At 41.0% G+C, this 24,985-nt stretch overlaps 1 protein-coding gene across 2 annotated transcripts in view; it reads right to left on the reverse strand.

Moving 5' to 3' along the window:
* Positions 1-209: 209 nt before the first annotated feature.
* Positions 210-24,985, reverse strand: part of NFATC1 (nuclear factor of activated T cells 1) — a 114,197-nt gene continuing 89,421 nt past the window's right edge. For both annotated transcript variants that reach the window (XM_053946963.1, XM_053946975.1), the window contains exon 10: positions 210-2,748. In XM_053946963.1, the coding sequence (XP_053802938.1) occupies positions 2,699-2,748 (50 nt within the window). In that variant the 3' untranslated portion in view covers positions 210-2,698. The remainder of the gene's footprint in view (positions 2,749-24,985) is intronic.

Raw genomic sequence — 24,985 nt, forward strand, 5'->3', positions numbered from 1 at the left:
TCATCCAAAGGGCTCTTTTGAACAGTCAGAATCATCCATGGCAAAGGTATTTTTGAACATACCAACGCTCCAAGTTCAGAGTGCTGTGGCTTTTTGGTTTTGCTTTGTTTTCAAAAAGGTTGATGAAAATCATTTTCCTAAACTGACAGCAACAACCATAACACATGTACAAAAACAAGATAGCAGTCTCATACAGGAAGTATTTCTGCTTTGGTTTTTATTTTATGAATACATATACAATAGATGCATAATCTTCCATTATCCAGGCTTAAAAGTAACAGGTTGGGGTCTTTTTTTTTCCCAAAATAGCTTAAAGAGGAAAATAAAACTCAGAATGAAGGAGCTGTGACATAGCCAAACCATACATTTGAAAACTTTGCTAAAATAACTGCTGAACTGTGCCTCTGTGTGTATGTGTGCATTGTTCTGCACAGTTAAAGCCTCACCCAAGATATTTAGTAAATGAATAAAAAAATGCTGATTATGCTTTGGCATAATCAGAGATTCCTCCATGCACAGTTTATTGACATTTCTGAAATAATAAGAGAACAAAATCGGAGGACTATATCATATATAATTTCCTCTTATTGGGAGCAATGTCTTTAAATGCAATGGGGAAATGAAGAGGAGTCTGTTGACAAGAGACTTGGTTATATGGTGCAATGGTTATATTAGCAGGATGCAAGCAGCTTCATATAGAAGAGATGGAGAGATATATGTATATAATGTAAAAATGCTATTTTATATGAGAAAAGAAAGTTTTTCAAGATAACATAAAATAAACCACTCTAAGACTAGCTTCCAGCAAAATATTTTGCTTTATTAGTTCTATTTTCTAGCTACAAGTCAAGCTAACATCTGTTGAGCTTTTTAACTTTTCATATGGCAGTCTATAAGAAACGTTTCATGCAACGTCTACAACGCTAAATACAGGGTAAATAATTGGGATTAAACACGTGAGGAATAACAGATTATTATAAGGACCAGTAACAACATATTATGTACATAGAGCCATATTATATTCTCATGTCTTCACAGTAATGTGCAAATGCGACAAATATGGCTTTCATTTTTTTTTTCTAAAGAAAGTAAGACATAATTATACAGAAGAATGTTTTAAAACACTTAGTTGGATTTCACCATTTTGTGAAACCTGTTCAGTCTTCATTGCATCGGGGTTAAGGAGCCACCCCAGTTCGGGGGTGTAGTTCGGGTGTGTTTCCAGGAGGGGGCACAGATTCGTAAGGCACAATATTAATGTTAAACATTTTTAATTTAGTCATGCTATTTTATTTTAGTTTTGTTTTTATTTTTAATTTTTTTTTTTGGTTATATGAAGTAATAGGTCTTTGCTAGTTATATAATAAGCAGTTGATTGTAAAAAATACAATGTTGAAGGCTACACTACATGCCTACCTGTAGCTCCAGGAACATTAGCTAATCTGAAAACACTTTATACAGCGCCGCATGTGAAACCAAGGTGGATTTTTGGTAACATCCTTTTCCATACACGTAACAGAGATTTATAAGGCTTCGGCGGAACAATAATATTATAACTGAACAAATATTTTACATTCTTCCATAATAGTATTTACAGTTACTATAACTCATATTCTGACATTTGGTAAATAACATGTATCTTGTATGCATCCTTCTTGCCTATCTAAAGTGCTTGCTTAACTGCATGAGGAAAGAAAATGCATATCTGCTTTAGGTGCAACAAACCCTCAAAAGAAGTAGCTGAAATATTTGCTGTGGATTTGAAATGCATTCTTAGAAATTGAAATTATTGCTAAATTCAGTGCCCTTACTAGGCAATCATCTATATTATTTGTCATATATAAATATATGCATATATACTAGTATGTATGTACATGCATACACATTCATCTATCATGTAAAAGATAGATTTCAATTTTTTGTCCATCAACCTTTTTTGTTTTGTGCTATTCAATTCGCTTGTGCTATGACAGAAGCTGGATCAAAATCAGAATCTTACTATGTTACTACTACCAACCCTATGATTCATTAGCACGTAATAAAGTCAATATGCAAAAAGAAAGCTGAGATGATGATGAATCAGGAGGCTTTTGAAATGCACTGAGAATAAGGCAATAGGCTGTACATTACAGCAGAGGAAAAACTGAGGAAATTCTGGAATTCATAAACGTGTCTTACTTGAGTTGGGATTGCTCTCCCTACTCTGCTGCAGGGTCCTATGCTTTTTTCCAGTATCATTCTCCAGAATTCAAGCTCTAGAGTTTCTGCATCTACCAACACTTTTAATGGTAGCAAATTCAAAGCTTATTAAAAATGCCCTGATGCCACAACCTGGTAAAATAAGGCACTTCCAGGGCTGTATTCCAGCGGTGCCATGCCAAAAGGATCAGCAATGGGAAGAAGTGCTCAGATTTTGCTGAGTTTCCTAGTTTTGTCCCATGAAATGCGCCGTCTTGGAGTGTACTCCTTCTTCTCTCTTTTGAGATGATTTTATTTAAAAAACAGTTGTTTCATCAGTTGAAATTGAGGAGCAACTTCTTTGTAAGCAAGAGGTAAATCTTCAGTTACTGACATTCATTAAGGTGGAAGATCAGAGTGGTACCAGGCAAGGTCTTCAGTTCATTCAGTATCTCCCAACTCGAGGTGATGTGCCAGCCAAGTCAAAAGTGTGTATTTCATACCAGGCCCACACTGAAAGCTATGAGTGGACGTTGGTACTGGACAGGTCATTCCTTATAATTTCATTTACTGCAAAGAAAGAAGACAAGAAAAGGAACCGATTAGCATCCTGCTGCTGCAGGCAGTTGTCCTCAGTCCACAACCCCCCTGAACTTGCACTCATTCCTTGACAGCTTCAGTACAGCTCTGAACAGTGAGTGTGACATCACCAGGTAGCTTGTACAGGCTGATCACAGTGCAAACCCAGCAGGATTAACCAAGGTTATTAACATGCCAAATACCATGTAAAACCAGGCATCACAAAACCAGCAGCATCCTGGATCCTTGATTGCATCAAACATACTTAACATTTCAAATTGGTTACAGATAAAACATTTCATTTGCTCTAGAACTGCCTCAGAAATGCAAAGCCAGGAACACTACAGGAAATCCTAGAATAACCTACTCCTTCCACAAAAAGAGCTGCTTGGAAAGTATGTTAGCCATGGTAGGTACTGGTGGCAGAAAGCTGCCAGTCACTGAATCTGGGTATGTGCAGCTGCGATGCCTAGATAGAATACAACTTCACATGATGATTTTTTCCACTGTGGGTTGATATTAGGGGGAAAAAAAAATAAAAGAAGAGAGGAAACTGCTGCATGCTTGCCCATTCCCTGGAGCTGGTAACATGTTTAAATACATATCCTCCCATCATGGTGACCAATGCATATGGACATGCACTCTTTTCTTCTTATCCACACAAACAAATGAGAGGAACAAATAAGTTAAAAAACTCCCCTGGCAAGAGTCAGAGGAGACAATAAAAAAGGTCTGCTATCTCAGCAACAGCCAGCCAGACTGCATCTCCACTGATAAAGAGTTGTTTTCTTTATTCACGAATCTTCTTTCTTTCTTTTTCTCCTCCCCTGAAGATCATCAAGCAATACAGTTTCCCACACTCCAATTATGTCCATGTGATTTTTGGCAGATGGACAGGAAATGACTGAACCTGGCAAAGGTCATCAACACAATATCCCTTTTATTTCCACTCCACCTCCCTACAGCAACTGGCACCACCTGATTTACATGGAGATAGACAAAATGCCATCAACAGGACTATCACTGCTTCTGAATTTCTCTAACATTGCCAGGACTGGAAAACACATGCCCACGTCATGGAAGCACCAGGGAAAAGCCTGCATTTGCCTTTCCTTGTGGGCTGCTAAGTAATCCAGATAACTTCATGTGTTTGCTGGAGAAGACCAAGCCTGTGTAAAACCAACTTCCTGAAGCAATTAGTTGGGTACGTTTGGTGTTGGTTTTTATGGCTAGTTTTTTTTTTTTTTTTTTTTTTTTTTTTCCTGCAGACCTATTGCCCACTTAAAAATTGCAGCACACTAATCAGTCAGGATTTGTGTCACAGGTCCTGGCCACCAAAACCAATTCTCCCAAAGGATACACACACCATACTTCAGAGTGGAAATATCACTTGCATTTGTAATTATCTACTTACAGCAGCAAACATAAGAAGTATGGAAATGAGCTGTGAAAAGACAAAGCAGTTCTTCCCCTTGAGAGTGCCATGGAGTTCATCTTTAAGATTACCAAAGAGCAAAAACAAATTCAAGCGGCAAGCCCTGCACTGAGGCAAAGACTGCTCTGCACGCATCCAAACCCAGCCAGAAGTGCCACCCCATTTACATCTGGCCAGACTCCAGAGAGCTTTAGGGACTGAGTCTCTGCCTTGAATGCAAATAGCATTCAACTTCTGTGGAATTCTGCCATGATGCTTTTGAAAAGATCGCTTCTGTGATAAACTTCTAAAGGCACTCTCAGGTCTGCAGCAAAATCACACAGCAATACCTTTGTGTTTTTTATGTTTTAATGAAAACAAACCCTCCTACCGGCCAGAGAGCATCATAGTTTTGCTAACTTTCCCTCAAAGCTTCTGTTAAATCAAATAAAATTAAGACACTAATCAGAACTATTCTCACTCTTTGTACAGTTATTTAGTGATTAGAAACATTAAATAATGAATCTTCACAGTGCTTCTGTAAAATGTGAACATAAAAACCTCACTGGTATTTCATGGGGACAGGGAGGTGGAAATGTGGAGGCCTTCCCCATCTCAATCAGGATTAGCACCAAGGCATCTCAAATCTCTTACTAATGCTGTAGCACTTGTTGAGTTACTGTTGCTTGATTGTTTCAGTAAAACTTTCAAAAGCAACATCCTCAGACTGCCAGCTCACGCTTTCCCCAACTAAAGAATGCAGCAAAGGTATTTTGGAAGCAACTTGATGACATGAGCCAAAGGTCCAACTCCAAAACCAGCTTACACACTCAAGAGGCTGCCCCTTCCAGTCACTCAGGTACCTTCAGCTGATCCTGTCACTTGAGCGCTGTAGGACACGTCTCACTCCAGATATGACACAATTTTTCCTTTCAGCTGGGAGCCCACCTGCCTTGGCTCAGGCCATGAGACCACAGTGCTCCTTGAGTCACACTCTCTCAGTCTCTCAGCAGCCAAATCAATTTGTCCCCAGCTGAAATCACTCATATTTTGTTACTGACTCACAGCAGTTTATTGCTTGTTTTTATTTTATATTACTTTCTTAAGAGAGGTGGACTTCTGCTACCTTGATGAGTAAGTCTGAGGTCCTCATGCAACAACATCTGACAGCTGTTCAACAACAGTCACTAGACAATGTCACCATGTTCTTGGGAGACAGCTGAACCACAACCCAAGTGCATCCATTGCCACCAGACATCACAATCAAACAGGGCCAAAACCACCAAAAGGACACTCAACATCTCTCTCCTCCACAGTGGTCTGTGGACAGTGTGGCTCAGACACAGCTCTCTTTATTTCACTATCTCACTTGCTGTTTCACTTGCTGTTTGTAAAGACCCACTGCAGTGTCAAAAATGCAAAATATTCCCAACAATGCAGTGGAAAAAACCTGCAGAGAAGGACAAGGGTGCATGCAAAAGGCCCAGGTGGGGGAATATGTGGCAACACAGCTGACCTTGCACCAGCAGACTGCTAGCAAAGATGAAAGGGGAAGTGTGATTCGAGCGGGCTTTCCCTCACTGCCCACCCAGACACCTGAGGCTGCAAGGAAAACCCTCTGGTGGGTGGAAATGGGGGAAAACCAGGAGGCAAGCCCATGTGAAGTGTGCTGGTTGATGCTGGCTGGGTTTGCTAGAAGGATGCTCCCCACTACCCCCAACTGCATGGTCCAGCATTCCCAAGAGGACTCTCCACATTTTTTGTTTTTGATTTCTGGAAAATTTACTTCCTTTTAATACTCCAAAACATGTTAACATTTCTGTTGCATGCTAAGAAATATTTTATTTTGCATCAAATGGGATGTCTTGGAATATTTTGTTTGACCCCAAACTAATTTTTCTTTTGTTTGGCAAGAAAACATCAATATTCTTGTTGTAGGCTGACCCAAGACTGTCCTTCCCAACAGCAAATCAAACCTCTGCTACTGAAGTATGGTTCTGCTGAAGCATTTTGTGTGCCCATCCACACCAGTGTTACAACTCCACTACTGTCAGTTCTTTGGGAAAGAGCATAAGATCCAGCACACCTCAGTGGTGCTGTCTGTAGTTTACCTTTGCTCTGTTGGAGGACTTTGTGAGCCAGAGATCTGCATCCTTGCTTCTAGTAGACTTTGGTGAACTTTCTTCCATTAAGTTTTCTAGCAACCTTCTGAACTTGTTCTGGCCTTCAGAGTTTACTATAGCAATGGTTCCGCAGTGCACATATGTGAGGGTGGAAAAAGATTTTTTTTTTCTGTTTTAAATTTGTTTCTTGTAAATTTAATTTATGTTTCAAGTAAATGAGCTGACTGTACCCTGTTCACTATCTCCTCTGACATCTATCCCTTTGGTATCCTCAGAGCTCCACTTGGTCCTGTAAGACCACTGCAGAACTTCCCAGAGAGGCAAGATCTGATCATACAGATAAAGTAATTGACACTTTTCTCTTGGCTCTCACATTTGTAACAATATATTTATTATATAGTTAAGGAGAATCAGCTAGTTGCAGTCTTGAATGTTCAAGTTTTGACTTATAAACCCGCTACTATTACAAGAGGATTGTGCATGCTCCACAGAACAGCATTATTCAGTGCAAGCAGTATTTTGGCCCAGGTTTGAGTTTCATTCCTAAAGCAAATGCTAGTCTTTGATTCCCCAGCTGCTTGGATACACATCCTTTCATGTCTGCAGTACCATTTCAGGAGTAGCTGGGTTTTGAATAAGCACAACATTCTTCAAAGAAAAGTTGCAATGGCTTTACACTAATTCTCAAAACAACATAACCTGAGTACTAACAAAGACCTGTTTTATAACCAGGACAGAGAAGATCCAAATGATTACCTAGCTTGTTGCAGGCCCTACATACAGCTTAGCAGCGGATCTGGGATAGCATGTGAGATGTTTAATCTTCAGTGCCTAGAGTAGCACAACACTTCCCTTAAAGCACCAGGTTGATCCCTATCAGATCAAAGAGCTGAGTACTATGATTTACAGTGCCTTTGTCATCAGATTTTTTTTCACTGTTTTTCTGCTGGCTTTGGGGGGGGGGAGGCCACTGTCACTTTCATAGTTAACACCTACAGTTCCCCACAATGCCTTCTCTCAACTGATATTTTCCATTGTCATGTTCAGCTTTTCCACTAACAGAAAAGTCAAAAAATAATAACGCTGAGAAATGCAGGTAACACGTGACCTCTCTACCTGTCAAGGCTTCTGAAAGAGGAACCTTTCCTTTGCTAAACAGCAGATGCCACAGCAGCAGGATGTGGTGAGCTGTTACCCCACATTTTAGTTTAATAAGGAGATTTTTTCCTCTTGTATTTAATTTTGCTTTGAAATGCCCTTGCGATGGAAATTTCTGCTTTACTAATTAGCAAAATCAGTGTCGTACTGATGCACCAGTTTGGGCTCCTGCATGGAACAGGACAACCAGATATATCTGTACAAATGTGGGCTCCATATATAGATGTGAACTTCATAGGAAATGTAGTATTTTTAACATTTGGTGGCTATACATGGATTCCATCAACTGGCAAGACTTTAAATTTCTGCAGATTTTTGCTTTCCTTGCATCTGACTACTATTGTGGATAACAATGCGCCCTTATGTTTTAATAAAATGCCTGTTCTTCTGAGACAAAGTTCTGCCTTCCAGCTCAGACACTGATCCTGCTCAGAGCAAAGAAGTTGCAAGGTCAGTGGTGCAGGGAGTTGAGAGAGGGTACATGCACAGGGTTTCCCCAACTGGGGAGCTTTTTGCAGATACAAATAAGAGAGTCTGGAAGACTTCATACTCCTAAAGGTGAATGTCTCCCAAGAGTCTGAAAAAAATCAGAAGTGAGCTGAGAGCCATGGTCAAACTCACAATTACAAAGAGCTGAGTCTACAGTTTTGTAGGTGAATGGTAACAGTTTGAAAGCATCCCATTCCTTTTCACATTGCAAGCAGCAACATTAAATCTCCAGTTTCTGGCTAGGTGAAGTTGCTGTCTTGTCACACATGTGGAATTCAAAGACCAGTGTTCCCATGATTTCAATCCATGTCAGCAGGAGCCCAGAAAGGCTTGCACAAGGAGATTGAGTAACTGAACTCTAGGTTGTATTTACTGTTGTGCCCCTTTATGATGCACTCTTCCACAAGGGCACTTTGTGGCTCTTCACTTCAAATCTTTTTTAATACACAGAGAGGTGAGATAAGAGTTTAGGCAAAAGGACACTCAGAGGTTTTCCACTGAGCTGACATGTTGTGATTCACATGCCCCTGTTGGCCTCTAAATAGCAATGGCATCAACTCAGCTTCTTCAGGATGGTTTTTGGTTTCCTTTTCAATAGAAAGTGCCACATGGCATATCCCAAGACATCCAGGCATGCAGGGTCACATAAAGTTTCTATCCACAGCTGACTAGCCAACCTTTGCTCGTTACTTCATGTCCACCTGTGTCTGTTGGGGACCACTGCCTCTAACATGGAGCAGAACTGAAGACAAGAGGCTGAGATGTCATAAACGCTCTCTTGATGAAAATGAACGAACGCAGCCTGCTCTGACTGGTTCACATGGCATGGAAAACGCAAGTAATACCAGCTGCACCTTTCAAGCTATGTGTGTGGAAAACCTGTGGTAAATCACACTCCAATTCTGCCATGTCCAATGGCATGTACAATAACACCTCATCTTTCAGATGGGTGTAGCTGCCCAAGCAGTACGATGCCATGACTGGAGACCTTATTTGGATAGTGTTTGACACTGATCAGACTGCACAGCTTCTGTGTCACAGCCTCCAGAAGGTCTGTGGAAGGTCTGAGCAACCTCCAGAAATAAGTAGCAGTCCTGAAAGAAAAACTGCTTTGGTTTGCCTCTTTGTTTTTGCCTCCTGGCAGAGCTCATTAGCTCAGGTCAAGCTTTACATAAGTACAATTACAGCAACACCCAGGTCAGGGATCTCTCCACACAGCTCATTACACAGTGGGGATGTACCCACAAGTGCTCTGAATTTCTGCTGTCACTATTCAGCACACAAAGAGAGCTGGGGACACATAGATCTGGAGTGACTGTGAGTTTGACACTGACACCACGCTACCTGCAGTAATGCTTTCTAGTATGATGTTCACTTTGCTGCCTATAATTATTGCCCTCGGATTTTTTCCACCAGCAGTGATGCCATATCTTGCTCCATCAGGCTTCTGTGCTCTTATATACGCCCTTCTTTTAGATGAAATGCCACATATTAGAATCACTGAAGAGGAATTCAAAGTTGCAAATGAATGCAGAGGAAGCCGAAATACAGGAGGAAAGTTTTTTTTATTTCCTTATCTTTATGTAGAGATTTTATTTTAAGAGAAAAATGGCTAAATATAGATGCATATACAGTGACTATAAAAATTACGATCCTAGTATAAACCATCCCATGACTAAAATGCTACAGTTTTTATCAGGGTACCTAATTCCTCACTATTAATAAGCATCACTACTTTTTGACATATGAAAGCTGCAGCAAACACCATAGAATTGGCACTCAAATCCCAGAAAAAAATAGGTTTTTCCTACATAAAGTCTTTTTTCAAAGCTAGTAAGCATTGTCCTGTGAGTGAGGCAAAACATCAGAAAAGAGTGATATAAATTCCTGAGGCGCTAGACTGTAATGCAAAACTATAGATCACATGAAAGCTTACTGAACTAAAAACCAAACAAAACAAGTCTTGTGAAGCAGTGGAAAATATAATTTCACACGTTCCACAAAGAAGTCAGATCTTGTATTACCTCAGGTGTCCTGGATGTGTTTAAACCTTAAACTTATTTTTATCTGTTTAATCATAATGAGCCACTACCACAGGGCATGCTATTTTTGAAGACAGAGAATAGGACAGTGGAGCAAGTGAGTGACAACAAGTAGCAGGTTTGAATAAAACATGATCCTCCCATAAGAACATCAGCTTGGCACGATGGAAGGCATTGTTGTGCATGACAGCCATTACCACAGAGTCATTTTCCTACCTGCTTTACCCTCTGCCTTATTTAGTTAACCAACTCCAAGTCTTGCGGGGAGGCTGCACTGTGGAGGGCTAATGGGAAAGGTTCCTTGTAGTATGATGACAGCACTGTGCAGCTGCAATTTAACTGGGACTCTTGAATAGGTGCCCAGACTAAATGAGTCCCATCCTATTGCACCAAAATTTCTGGGTTTCAACTTTTCCCTCCCATATGCAGCCCTGGAAACGCCCTGCATCTCTTGCTCTGCAAACACTTAGGGATGAATTCCTCGGCTGCTGGAAATTAGCTTAAGGATCAGCAGAGCTGCAGTGATTTCCAGCATACTGGAGTCTAAACTTTAGCTTGTTTTTACTCTTAGTCTGAGGATGGCTGCACTCAAAATGATTTGTTCTTTTTACCAAAGAATCAGAGACTCAAGAGGAATTTCAGGTAGCCCTCACTGAGGCCAATCTTGCCTGGAGAGGTGGGATTTGGGCTGTGTGGAGGCTGCAGGATCTGCCCCAGTATGATGCAAGCCTCATCTAAAACACACATACACACACATGTGAGGGTAAGGCTGGGCAATGAACAAATAAACCACATTTTAACCAAAATGATGTGTTTACGTTCCTAAGAGCATCTGTAAGGGAAACAAAACAGACATATTTTATGTTTTACACAAAATTTCCACACGACAGATAAACTACGCAAATGTTACCTAAGGCAGCCAAAACCTGAGGTCAGCGCTGCTGGAAGCTTTGCGGGTACCACTCCGGAAGGAGTAAGGAAGACCATGCACCCCTTTGCCATAGACAACAGGAATTTGCCCCTGTCACGAGCAATACAGTAATGCAAATTGATCTTGGTGAAGAGTTCTCCTTTTCAATCTGGTGCCCAACACTGAAACAGTACTGTCAGATCCTGGCATTCAGAACTCATGATTCGTGCCCTGAAGCATGACAAGACTAGATTCAAAATCAAAACAAATTTTAAGCAATTCTGCATTTGCCTATTTTTCTAGCCTCCAGACTAGACAATGCCTCTGGCATTGTTAAATCCTGAATGTCACCAAAATGAAGCTTCCTTTTTTTGTCTTTTTACTCTCATTTTCCTGATCCCATCTCCCAAGGTTTGCCGTACCTCACAACTAGTTGTCAACTAAAGCATAGATAACACTTGTGACATGAGGCTCTCAAAGCATCCTATGGTTAGAAAAGCAAGGTTAAAGCCCACCTGATGACCCCAAGGACTGGCAGATTCCAAGATTCACCAGCTGTGAATGGAAAAGGGGGAGTGGAACTGGACCGTGTCACAAAGCTCTGGGCCTGATGATGAAGGCTGCAACTTGGAGATTTCATGCCCTGCCAAAGGAGCATCCCATGTGCAGGCATCCACAGCTTTTCTGTGGGCAGCTGACACCAGCCTTTCAGACCTCACATGACCATCAGGCCAGACCTTTCTACATAACACAAGAAAGGGCTTTTCTCAGCATGCTGGAAAAGTGATAGATTAGCTTTGGGAAAAAAAAATATAATTCTGGGGATACAGGAGGGAAAATAGGGAGCAAGAAAAGGTCCATAATCTCTATGGCTTACTGATTTCAGAGTTTAAAAAAAGCCTAATAAAACTGAATTTCTCTATCAATTATACAATTATTAGTCTTTTTAGAAGCTTTTCCAACATTGCACATAATGAGCAATTCATCAAAGCATACTAGGTGCCACAGAAGTTGCATTCAATATAAAGGGGTCATTAAGTTTCTTGTAATTGCACATTACTGAAGGTTTCATTAGTTCTAAATCAAATCAACGGGATGTGCATGTATGCTCTTTATGTCATAATAGTGTGGCCCATAGTGATCCTCAGAAATCCTCCAAAATGAGCCACCTTGCACTGCTGTTCATAAAAAAAAACAGCTTGTGTGCAGCTGGGCATATCACGTAAAGCAAAGAAACAATAAATGGAAGCAAGAAAGAAGCACCTTAGGTCACACAGCAGTATTTGCTGAATGCCCTTTTCTATCCATGGGTAGAGAATGGCCAAGAGACTTCACTCTTCTTCTACTCAACCAGCCTTAAAGTCTGATGGACTTGAGCAGGAGTAACATGGTCTCAAGAATGGAAGCTTCTTGGAGATAGGTTAAAAAAAGGTCTATATGATTTTTTTCTGAGCAAGAAGTGTTTGGTTGTCTTTTTTATATTTTCTGTTTTTTGTTTTAATGGACGCAGCTTGCCCTATTATCATCACCACCTCGTACCTTTATAACCCTTTTCATCAGTGAAGTGCATGCCAAACAGAAAAGATCAGTGCAATTATTCACATCACCCAGCAAAGTGGGCACCTACGCAGGGACAACAGGAGGATGCCACTGTGTAGACCATACACAATGTGCCTATGGCACAGCGGGTGGCCACTGCTGGAACACATCTGTGCCTTGCCCGTGTGAAGGCTGAATCTTGTTTGGTAACCCCTAATCCACAGGGGGTTTGCTCAGATAAAATGTGAAGATGGCAGATAAAATGTGAAGTGACATGAAGTGACTCAGTGAGTGGCTACATGTTGCTGAATGGAAGAGAAAGGCTGGGTGGGGCTAATAAAATTATGTGTTTGATAAGGGAAAAGAAATCCACCTCTGAGCCTGCTGGGACTAGACTGGGAAAGGTCACGCTAGCTGGGGGAAATCCTTAGGTGGTGGAACACAGCTGCTAATCTTCAGCAGTGGGCAAGAACCTGGGCTGGCTCTGGGAATCTGAACTGGTGGCTGCGAAGAGATGGCAAAAAAAATGGCTGCAATAAAAAGCTGTCATGCAATAAATTTGCTTTTGGCATGATGGCCTGGTCACCATCATAATGTGAGCTGTAAGCAATACCACAGGATTTCATTTCAACCACACCAGCATCTGTTGCTGGAGAACACTGCAGTTCAAAGAGAAGTATATGTCCTCTTCCTCGTGGCTCCTTGGACAAGAGCACTGGCAGTGCTTAACGACACTTATGCATTGGCTTTGTACCACCTTAACTAGGGACAGACCTTTTCATAACAAAACCCCCATCCAGCTTGGCTGGGAAGCTTTGATCCAAAGGCTGATTTCAGTGGATTCGCACTGGAGACATACCAGTGCAGCTTGGGCCATGATGTAGAAACTCCTAGGGTGTTGGTGAATGTTGTCTTCAGTGTGGAGACGTGGCTGTGAAAACTGCACCCAGACTGTTCCTGGATTCCAGTACTCCTTGGATGCTAAAACCACCTACAGCAAGCATCTCAGATTATAGCAGCTGGAAGAATACTCTTATTCGTATGTGGTCCCAGTGTGACAGAGCTGAAAACATGACAAAATGTCTTTTCCTCTTTTCTCCTCTCCCACATGCTGTGCCTAGCTGCAGAATGGCTCAAGCTCTGGCTGGACTGACAGAGCAATGTCAACAGTAAAATCACCACATGCAGTTGCAAGAATTCAGTAAGAATCACAGCTGGGCTCCCAGGGAAGACAAAACCTTCCTCCTTGCAGTTCAGTGATTGACACAAGAACCCTGCTGATGCTCAATGCTCCCTACCAGAGAGGAAATTTATTCTGCCCCAAGAATGAAGCACTGTTAAATCTGCAGCCAGCACTAGAGAACTAGGGAAAAGGCAGGTGTACAACACTCATCTCTCAAACACACTTAAGGACCTGAAATTTTACTCAAAAAGGTTGCATTACACTTTTCAAACAACCACTTGCAATGTGCAACAGGCTTCTTTTCTGCCTCGGTTTGAGCACCTGGACTTCAAAACCCTTGCTTCTCAATAGCTGAGCAATGACAGGGTGCTTCCATGGCTCAGGCTGCAATCTCACAGCACATCCAAACTCCAGCAGGAGTTGGCCTGCACTTTTGAGAGGTGCTCCAGGCAACAAAATGAGTGGAAGAACTTTAACAGTAATTCAAGAGGAGCTTTAAAAATTTAATAATGCTTCAATGAAGAAACTGGCTGCTTTCATGAGATTCAGTTAGGTCAAATCAGCTAATTCAGAGCAGGAGGTAAATGCATGGAGACTAACACAGCAGCTTTGGAAAATCCACACAACTACACATTGCTTGAAGGGGCAGGCAGGTCCTTGCTCCCTGGGGAGCTCAGCCAGGACATGCAGACCACAGGACCTAGCTGTGGGCATACAGATGTGCAACATCTGGCTCTCTCTTCAGAAGCAACCCAGCAAGGGACAAGTCTTGCTGAAGACTCTGTGAACCAAGCACTTTTTAGTCTGGAGATTTGGGGACATCAAGGACATTCTACCAATGAGATAAAAGAAAAAAGTGCAACAAAGGTTTTGATGACAGGCTGCACAAATTGATTGTTGTTTGCTCCACATAACAGCCCTTCTGGTGCACCACACCTTTTGTAAAACATAGTTCCATGAAACAAATTATTATCTTCAGTAGCTTCCATCAACACACATTTCTGAAATATTTTCATTCCAAACTGTTTTGAGGGGAAACATTAAAAAGAATGGAAACCTGGCAATTAATCAGATGGAAACCTTTGTTTCCATTTTACAGAATAAGAAAAAAAGAAGAGAGAATTATAAAAAGAATACCCAACACTAACTGCTAAGTAGGGAAATGGAAGATAAGCAGAGGCCAGGGACTCGGACCAGCAGACTGGTGTGCTGCATGCATTTACCTGCGCTCTGATGTGGTTCTAAATGGTGGGTCAGATCTGTGTTTGCTGTTCTCGTTCAAACCCACATAAATACCTAATTTGAAACTGTGTTTTGACAGATGAAAATTCTATTTCCTTAAAAACTCACAAAATAAAAACCTTGAAATTTTTTTTTTAAAGCATGGACAAAAGGCTCTCCTGGTTAAGACACAGAGCAAATATTTACAGGTGCTGGGGAGACACCATTTCCTCCCTTTAGGCTTCAATCTGGTGTCTGCCACATGATTTTATCCATTCAATGAATTTTTTTTCCAGACATCTGCCAAGAGGAAATAACTTTGCTGTATTGAGAGTCTGGGAATCCTAGAAAACAATCTTAAATCCATAAAATAATTGAAGTGCAGTTTTACTGAGCTGTTCAGTTCGATTCTGATTTTTACTACAATGTCAACAGGAGTTTAATTTGTTTTTAAGTTTAGGTTCTTAAATCTGAGTGATATACGGTAGTTTACAGCTTGCTGGCAACAGCTACTGTGGAAAAGAAAAATGGAAAGTGCATATAAAGGCGGTTCTAACTTTGACATTGTGAAAGTAGGGAGCAGTGCCAAGAGCAGCAAACAGCATGGCTTTCCCAATCCTGGCTGGCTTTAGGGACTGCTTGCTATTGACATCAGTCACTATGGGATACATTTCCCTGCTCTAACAAATTTCATCTGGAGCCTGTAATTAAAAAAGAAATGTCTCAAAGTGTAATTTATTTCCCTAAAACATTCACAGATGTTAACTAGATTGCTAATAGTGTGAGATGTCTGTGGGTGGACATCTTCCTCCTTATCTGCTGTGTCAAAAGGGACAATTTATTTATTAAAACTAGTCCTAAAGGTAGTAATTTTTCTGCATGCATTTTTGTGTATGGGGGCGGTGGTGTCTTCTTCCCTAAAATGCTTGCCGAATTAATGATTTGGATGTGCTTTTCTGTATAGTTTTTTTCTTTTCTTTCCTTTCCTTTCAGAAGTTATCTCCACAGTCGGCCTGATTTAAAAGGTACTCAGAATGTCTAAAAACGTCTTTGTGGAGCAGATTAGGAAGTATCCTGTCTGAGCTGTAAAATTATAATAAAAATAAAATAGTTGTAATAATAATAATAATAATAATACTAGTGATGTAAGTTTCCTGCCCCAGTGACTTTCCACCAGTGTCTTTGGCTGGCGCCCCTTGGTAAGTGCTGCTAAAAGCATTTACAGGAGCTGCCGGAGAGCCAGGGTAGCTGATCTGCTTCAGGCACACACCGGACATGCAAGGGGAAGAACATGAAAAAGGGATGAGAAACACGTGTCCCTGGGGAAGCAAGAAGGGGTTTTCTTGGCTCTTGGAGAGGGTGGCAGCCCCAGCTCTGCTATGGAATGCTGCTCCCAGCCAAGCACTCCCCATCCCACATGGCCTTGTAGAGTATCCCACCGGTACCCCGCAGGAGGTGATGGCTGAAACTCTCCTTCCTAACACATGCAGCCCAGACGCAGTTGTCTGCTTGGGCCTTTCTCTCTGCCAACTTCCCCCCCTCTCGCTTTTCATTTTCTTTTTTCAACCAGCTTTGATTGGAGCCAGAGCCTGGGGTAAATCAGAGGAATTTCTAGATTTTTCTGAGTGCTCTGAGCTCTTGCTGTTTTCTGATACCTACTTCCTGCCATATCTAAAATAACAGCAGCTGCAGGGGCCTGATAGAGAAGAGCTCCAGGAGAGAAATTCTCACAAAAGGGGTGGGAACGAAAAAAAAAAAAAAAAAAAAAAAAAAAAAGACTTATTAGGGAGACGATAACACTGAGAGCCAGCATCAGATTAATTGTTGGAGTTGATAGCACCATGGGCTGTGGATGTTGTTGTCAGACGCAAACAAATCCTGTAAAATGGCCATGGGAATGATAAGTCTCTGTGTTTGCTGGGATAACAGAGGTAGCTTTACAGCACTTGTCCTATTGTATGGAGTAAAATTGTATGGAGTAAAATGTCTCGATTAACTAACGTCTCTTAGGGCCAGATAAGCGAGGATGAATGTCCTGCCTTAGAAGCTTTCATGCTTTCTCTTTGGTGTGGCTATCTATGGAGACTTGCAACAGAAATCTTTGTACACATACAGAAGGCCCCCTCTTTAGAGAAAAACATCAGAGAAAATGGAAAATTGTTGAAATTACATTGTTTTCCATGGAGAACACATAGTGCAGTGTAGTGATTGTCTCATTACAGACCACATGAATGAGTACAGCCACTCAAGATACTTCCAAAAAGGGACCTTATATATTTGTATGAGACCTACTCAAGGAGAAGAATGTCTCTGTCCTACTGGCATAAAGGGTGACAGAAACAGACATGGCGCACTCATACAAAATATACTTATGCACCATTCAGTGTGCAAGAACACACTGAGATCTCCTTGAGATCCCTTGCAACTAACGCAAACATTACTTTAAATATTAGCACATCCAAAGAACCAAAGTGAGTGTGCTTGAAGCACTGCCAATCAGTGAAATACAGGCAGCATTTCAGGTTATTGTATCTACCACTCAACTTAACATATTAATGTAATTCTACAGTTACTCTGAGAGCTATAACTTGTGTCTGTATCAAGTTTTGGGTCCTGAAATTTTCACCCAATATTAGAGATTTTCATGCATTTTCAACGCAGGAGTTTTTAAAAGAGTATTAAGTGAAGGTTATCGTGATTGTGAATTGGAGCCTGATCCAAAGAGTGCAGGAGACAAATGAAGAATTCCTATTCGCTTCAATGAGCTTTGCATAAAGTTCTTATTAAACAGACAGACATCTGCAAAGGTAGTCTGCAAATACGCAATGTACTGGTCTGATGGCTTGGCAGGAAAAAATTACCAGTCACTGTATTGTAAACACTCTATTTTGTTTATTATTCCCAAAAGATAATTTGAAATGTTTTAATGTTGATATGCAAAAGCGGCAGGTAGGTGTGTTCTCTTATTTTGCCTGAATTTTGAAGCATGCAAAACTTCCCTGAGGTCAGCAGACTTCTGATTTCCACCACTCAAACAGGGCAATCACATTTTTGTGTCTATTTCAGTGCGTTGTTTTAGAGCATATGCACGTGGGTAAAGTGTGATCCTAAAGCCCTAACCACTTTCTCGGGAATAGTGGAAAACCATGCACAGGGTTTTAGTAGCAGCATGGAGTTTTTATTTTCTAGATTTTAAGCCATTTCTCTAGAACTAAAAAACTTTGCTTCACTTGAGTACACAGCACAGCTGCCAATTTTTAGTTGTTAAAATAAGATCATGTTAAGGTACTTGGTTCTTCCCATCCTCAAAAGAAGCTCCTTAAGATATGAACCATATTTGGTTCATAATCAGGTAATTAAACAAACTGGCCAAGTTTAGACAGACTAGACAATATTCTGGCAAAAAATCATGTAACTGAAACTAGCTAAACCATTTTTTAAAAGTTACTCTTGACAATACAAAGAGAGTGAATTTGTATTCCTGTAGAAGTAGAAATAGTTAGAAAATATGAGGCATTGTCTAATCCTGTTTTAAGCATTGTTATGGCTGTGCTGCATTATGTACGCTTACAGAGCAGTTCATTTACAGTAAACTGAGTAAGGAATTTGGGAGTAGGATTAACAAGCTTTCCTTTCACACTAGACTAGATCAGATCACAGTAGGAGATCAATCTGCAAAAATTCCCAAATTTTCTTCAAGAAAAGCGAGCATAGTGAAGGTCAGAGACAGTCTAAAGAGCAGCATGGCAATTATTTACTGACATGAGACTGGAAAAAACATCACATGGAGCACATCTTGGACTTTAGGTACATAGGAAAGAATGGTTCATTTTATGCCGCTAATCATAGCCAAGGATTAAGATATTTTGGAAAAGCCCTATTATTTCTCATTCTGCAAACCGAGATTTTATTACTGGTAAATCATGAAGTTTATTAAGACCATTCATACAAATTAATTTCCTTTCCTGATTTCCATTGGCATGTGAGACACAGATACATAACAGAAATAAAAATTTGCAAAGGAAAAGAGAAAGATACACAGAAACATCTGTTAGTACTTAAAAGCAAGGTAATCTCAAGTAAGGATGTAGCTAGAAGAATCGTCCCTGCAGCTAGTACACTCATTCTTAAATAAATTGGTTTTGGGTCTGAACAGGTAAAAATCAGTGCAGCTGCACTACAATTAGATGGATCTATGCTGAGTTACTCCAGTTGCCTCTATCAAAAATACTCAATGGTAAGTTCTCCCATTCATAAGATTTTCATTTTGCAGCAATGTAAAATCTAGACGTCTTTTCCATATTTTGAGAAAGATTCCCACCAACACAGAGAAGAATTCTTACAATCATTTTAATGTCACAAGATGTGGGGTTTTCCCCCTTCAGTGGTGCTTCCCCCCAATGAAAGTTTTTCATATGAAATGTAAATCCGTCTTCAGACAACTTTCTGAACACAAATATTTTTCCAAAAATAGGCACAGTGAGGTGGTGGCCACATCCCTCAGGGGATCATGCATGACAGAAAGCATGATACAGCCTCATCTGGCGTCACAAGCATCTGCCAGCTCCTCCCTGAAGCAGGCTCTTAATTTACAGCAGAGAAATTGCATTGGTTGCTGCAGAAATTTAGATTTTATTATCAGAGAAACCATAAAAATAGCCCTGAAACATCAGGTATACATCTGGCTGACCTCTGGCTGGCTGACCAAACGTTTTTAGAGTCACAGCTCACACCATGAGATGTAGCCAGCCCTGTATCTTATCCTCTTCCTCACAAAAATAAATGACAGTAGGTTTGCTGCAAATTTCAAAAGCAGATTTTTTTTCCCTGAATATTCATCTAACAAACAAAGAAAAGGTCCATCCATTTGTAGATTTCTTGGCAGGAAATCTGGCATCTCTATCGAAGTCTGCTCACTTTTCATACACTCCTCTGTGCTAAGTGCTTGAATCCAAAATATTCCTTATAATAATAAAGCCTACCCTACAGTTAGTTAATGGTACTGTTATGCAAGGGCAGGCCATGGTTGCAGCAAAGTAGTTCATGGCAGCAGAAGGTGCTCTGTTTTAAGACGGTGATGTTCCCCATGACAAAATTCAGTGGAAGGGAAGGGATTAGAGAGGAGTTTTCTCTTTTACTTTAGTAGATGATTTTTTTTTTTTTTTTTCAGAAGTATCCAAGAGATTTTGGTCTGGAAACACTTAACATTTGTGATGAGACACCATTCAGTCCAGGTGCTTGTCCTGAGATAATATTAAATATAGCTTTGGAAATCTCAGCAGATGTTCCAATTTTTTTCTAGTTCAAAATTTCTTTTGCTAGTATTCTGTCTTTATGTAAATAACTGACTCTAATTGACTCTTTAATACAGTGATAATCTGTTGTGAATCTTCTGTTAATTTACTTGAGAGTCTATTATTATCTTCCCTTATTTAACACATCCTGTTTTAGAACATCCATCGAAGTTGATGGAAAAAAATTTCATGGCACTTGGATGACATCCTAAATGTAACATGAATGCCATCTTTTGAAAGTTGCAAAGTAAGGGGATTTCCTGTTTTATTCTTCAATTGAATATCCTGAAAGTGAGCTTTTACAAATCCTTAAATGCCTTGTCAAGGTCTGATCACTTCTACTCCTTCTAGCACTACTTTTTCTGGGTAGTTTCCAACTGGGGAAAAGTAAATAGATAATATATTCTTATTTTTCTCATTTTTACTGAATGCCCTGCTACACTCTAAGTCTTAAAACTGATATGAAAATTTCTCACTAAATTCAGGTGATGGGACTATATTTATTCAAAGACTACTTCCCACATGTCCCAGATTGAAAGGCAAGATATATTCCATTTCATGGGAGTCTCCTGCCTTCCTTGCTCCTGCCTTCCTTAGCAGATACCTGTCTTTCCAAGCCTAGACACCACCCCCTTCATTTTTACCATATTTCTGAGGTTTTTTGGTCTCCCTATGGGAGCTTTCTCTCCACCCAGTGGCAGCTCTGAAGCCCTTTCCTTGCCTCTTCGAAAACCTGTCTATAGAACATGGAAATAAGCCATGGGGTTATTTGAAGGTCCTGCCCTAGGGGAGCTGCTCACCAAACCTTTCCACTTGCAGGCAATGCAGCCATCTCACTGCAGATCAATACAGACAGAAAGGCTCCTCTACCCTCTGTCCTTGGATCTATAAAAGTTTAAGGAGCACAATGCTCATTTCATCATCTCCTCTCATTTTTCTCTGTAGTTAAATTATGTTGGGGCTAGGTGAGGTATTCTTTAGACACACTTTTCCATGGCAGTCAAATCCTGGGCTCTTACTACTCATTTGTACCATTTCACTTTTAGACAAACTCCTCTCTCTCACATCCACACTCATCCTTTCCCCTCTTCTTCCAAAATTCATCTAGGGCTTTTTTTTTTTTTTTTTTTTTTAATGTGGATATTATATTTAACCCTCCTCTCATTTCTCTTTTTCTCAGGCCTTCTTTCACTCCAATTACACCATCAGGTAGTTTCACAGCCATACACGAAGTCTGAAACTTTAAAATGCTTGCTGATGGTACTACAGCTTCATGAGGCAGCTGCTATTTTATTTTCCTTACTAAGTTTCCCAAATGGAGTAAATGTATATACACGTATGCACTTGCCTGTACTTGTCACAAAGGGTCCCATTCCCCCATCCTTTCCAATATGCTGAATCCTTTGCAGCCCCAGCTTTGACTGGGGGTCTTGGAGTCTTGCAACACAGATCTGCCTCTGCCAGCAAGCTCACACCAATTAAGCTGAGGGCTGCAGCTATCTCTGGAATTGTGAATTAGCTACTAAAATAGCACCAAGAAGCTGCTTTCATACTAGCATGTCCTTCTAGCAAACCTCAAACCTTTCCTTGACTTCAGCATTGCTGGTTCCTCTTTAAGGCTTTAGTTTACCATTGAAATGGCATGAAATATCTGGGATAACAGATTGCATAAACATAAGTCTGAACCCTCTAACCCCAAAGGCCATGGTCACCTTTATCTCTACAACTCTGACTATGTGCTGGATAGGGCAGAAATCAGTAGCTTGTCTGGTAACAATGGAGGTTTGTAGGTTCCTACCAAGTGGTGACAGCTCATCCAAATGTGAGTCTGTGGTTTAAATAGATGGTAGTGTACTTTTCTGGCTTGTAAAGATCCAGCAGATGTTTCCAGAAACAGTGGGAGAATTCCTGGAAAGTTTTTGGAAGCAGCCATTGCCCCTGGGTTTGTCTGCTAATGCAAAAAGCAGAATCTTCTCTCCGTGGATGATGGCACTTTCTGCCCTAAAATCAGCTTTTCTTCTTTTTCTTTTGTAATGAGGTCTTTCCTCATCCTAACATACTCTCTGTGGGGAAGAAAAAACTAAAAAAAAAATGCCTGAGAACTCTTTCAAAGTTACCTAGGAATTCAGGGTCTGGAATAGAACAGCCATCTCCATTTCTGGTGGCCCTTCCAGAGAGATCTTGTGCAGTGTCTGGCTGAGGTACAACTTGCCAAAACTTGGACTCATTACAACACTCTGCAAAAGTGGAATTTGTGTGGCATCAATTCTAGGAACTTCAGGAAGTTCTAGCCTTTGACTGCTGGGACCGTGCAGTGGTTAACAGCTAATAAGTCAGGGAAGCTTTTCAGAACAAAGAAAACAAAGACTGCAATTGAAAAAAAAAAAAAAAAAAAAAGCAGAACCAGTTTCTCTTTTTATATGGCAAGTTCATACAAAATCATGTTAGATTGAGAAGAACATTTGAACTTCCCAGTACTACTGACCCAAAGACATTACTATAAGGAGAAGATGCCTGGAGAAGTTGTTAATGCCTCATGCAGATAGTCTGAGGTGAAAGGCCTCAAGCCAATAGATAAGTACAAATGCAGCCTGGAGCTTGGTGGAACACAGTGATCACAGAGGAAAAAACATAAGTCAACTAATAGCAAAGAGATTGCCAGTCACTTCAGCTTTCCAAAAGAATAACTGGATAGCAAAAGCTCAGATGCCAGCACTAGTTACAATCACAGCTCAGAGGTGAGCAGCAGTATGGAGCAGCAATGGTTCAGGAACTGACTGTGCACAACAGAACCTCCAAGGGATGGGCTTCTCCACCTGACCTCATGTTTCTAAAAGATTTTTTCAACAGGCACCTGCAGGATTTTTAGAAAAATCAGTCAGGAGTACAAGAGACTTAGATCACTCTCACTCACCATAACTACAAAGATGTAAAAGAATTAGAACGTGAAGCCTTATAAATAATTTCAGACACTTTATCTGTGTATGGATTTGCATATGCAGGATAGAAATAAAGGTCAAAATAAATATTCTTCAGTTTGTTATTTTTGGAGGCTTCTCTTGTGACCCAAAATAGCATTTTTTCTACTTCTTAAGTAATCTCTAGAAGATTTTGCTTATGAGGTGGCACTGAAACACATATTTTCCCTGAAGTACTAGGAAAGGAACTGAGTGCTATTCCCAGGATATCAAAATGGATTTATAATATCTACAGCAATACCTATTCTGCAACCCCAAAGGTACTTTCAAGAGTTATGAAATGGAACAGATCTCCAGCCCTAGCTCCCAGAGAAATCTAACCTCAAAAGCAATCTGGACAGTACAGACATGAAGAATAAAATCTTATCTTCTGCATTCTCTGCAGCAGTATGGCTGCAGAAGAGTCAAAATTAAGTAGAGAGATCATGTTTTAGTTGTGCAAAGACAGGCAAGTGAGGAACATTCTTGCATTTACATGATGCTTAGATAACGAGCTGTAATTACGTAAGGATCAAAGAATTAATCCACTAATTATGGATTTAGATAACCTGTAGCATTGCTTTTTCAGGACTGTCCCAGTGCTCATATTGCAATTTTTGTGTTCAGGAGCAATGCGGTTTGGGAGTTTTGACACACTTGCAGCACTGTCTTGCTCAGCTTTCTGCTATTTGTCTTGCAGTTGGTTTCATGGTGTGCAAAATGTAGAAGACCTAAAAGTGAAGCCTGTAAAGGAGATAGAGGGCTGGTCCAGCTCCCTGGTTTGCTGCCAAACCCAGCCAGGCTGGCCAGTGAGGAATAGGACTGCAGTTTTCCTACTGTATTTCTTACTCACTGATTGTTCCCAGGTATTTTCAATGCCCAGGCTTTGCCGACGTCCTTGGTGACAGAGGAGGAGGGGAACATTTTGAGGGTCTGCTTTTTTTCATAAGCTTCCTCCCAACCTGGTGATAAGCCTGTTGTGGAAGCCTGTGCCCCCTTTGGTTGCAATCAGCATCAGCTCCTCAGAGAGGAGGAAAGACCCAGAGCCAGGTTATCAAGCAGGCTGCTCTCTGCAGCAATGGTCAAGCCACTATCAGGCCCCTGACCCAGTCCCCAGCTGTCCAGCAGACACAGATGAAACAATGAGTGGTGCCGTGAAGAAATCTGCTTGGAAAAACTCCCTCTCTGCCTGTCTATCAGGGACCAGGCTTCCATGAATGCAACTATTATGTGTGCTTTAACTACCAGCCACGCGCTTGGTCCTGTTCCCAAGGAACCCAAAGGGAACGGTGTTACTGACTTAAGTGCGAGCAGGGGCAGGCCCTCCACAGCTTGGGGATCCAGCAGCTTGCCAGTGCCTCTCCAAGAGTGCTGTACGTGAAGTCAAGGAGGCTGCTCCCTCTGACATGGATGTGTTTGCTGGGCTGAGCCTCCAGCCCAGCTCTGCGGAGGCACTGCAGGGGCCCATGCTGTATTCTGCTCCCTTGAGAAGAGGGGCCTGCTACCACAACTTCCCCAGAAATGTTTTGACAGAAGGGGCTCAGGACACGAGAGCACAGAGGCCAAGGCATGAGGCCACACCTGAGCAGCTAATATTGCTCAGCTCAGCAGAAATGATTCAAACAAACAACATATTCCTAAAATAATTTGTGTCGGAACAAAGCTTTCTCATGAAGCTTGTGCTTCTGCAAGCCATGTATTTTCCTTGGCACTGCTCCAGGCTTAAAAGCAGATGTAAATGTTACCAAGGCTCAGATACAGCAACTTCTTCTCTCCCAACTGCCAGGGAAAACTTATGGGAAATAACCACCAAAACCTTAACCATTTGAAATGGCAATGCCAACAGTCATTGATACAGAAATGGAAGAATGAATCGGGCATGTGAGTGAGAAGTGACT

The sequence above is a fragment of the Vidua chalybeata genome, chromosome 1, assembly GCF_026979565.1.
Source record: "Vidua chalybeata isolate OUT-0048 chromosome 1, bVidCha1 merged haplotype, whole genome shotgun sequence".
Classification (NCBI taxonomy): Eukaryota; Metazoa; Chordata; class Aves; order Passeriformes; family Viduidae; genus Vidua; species Vidua chalybeata.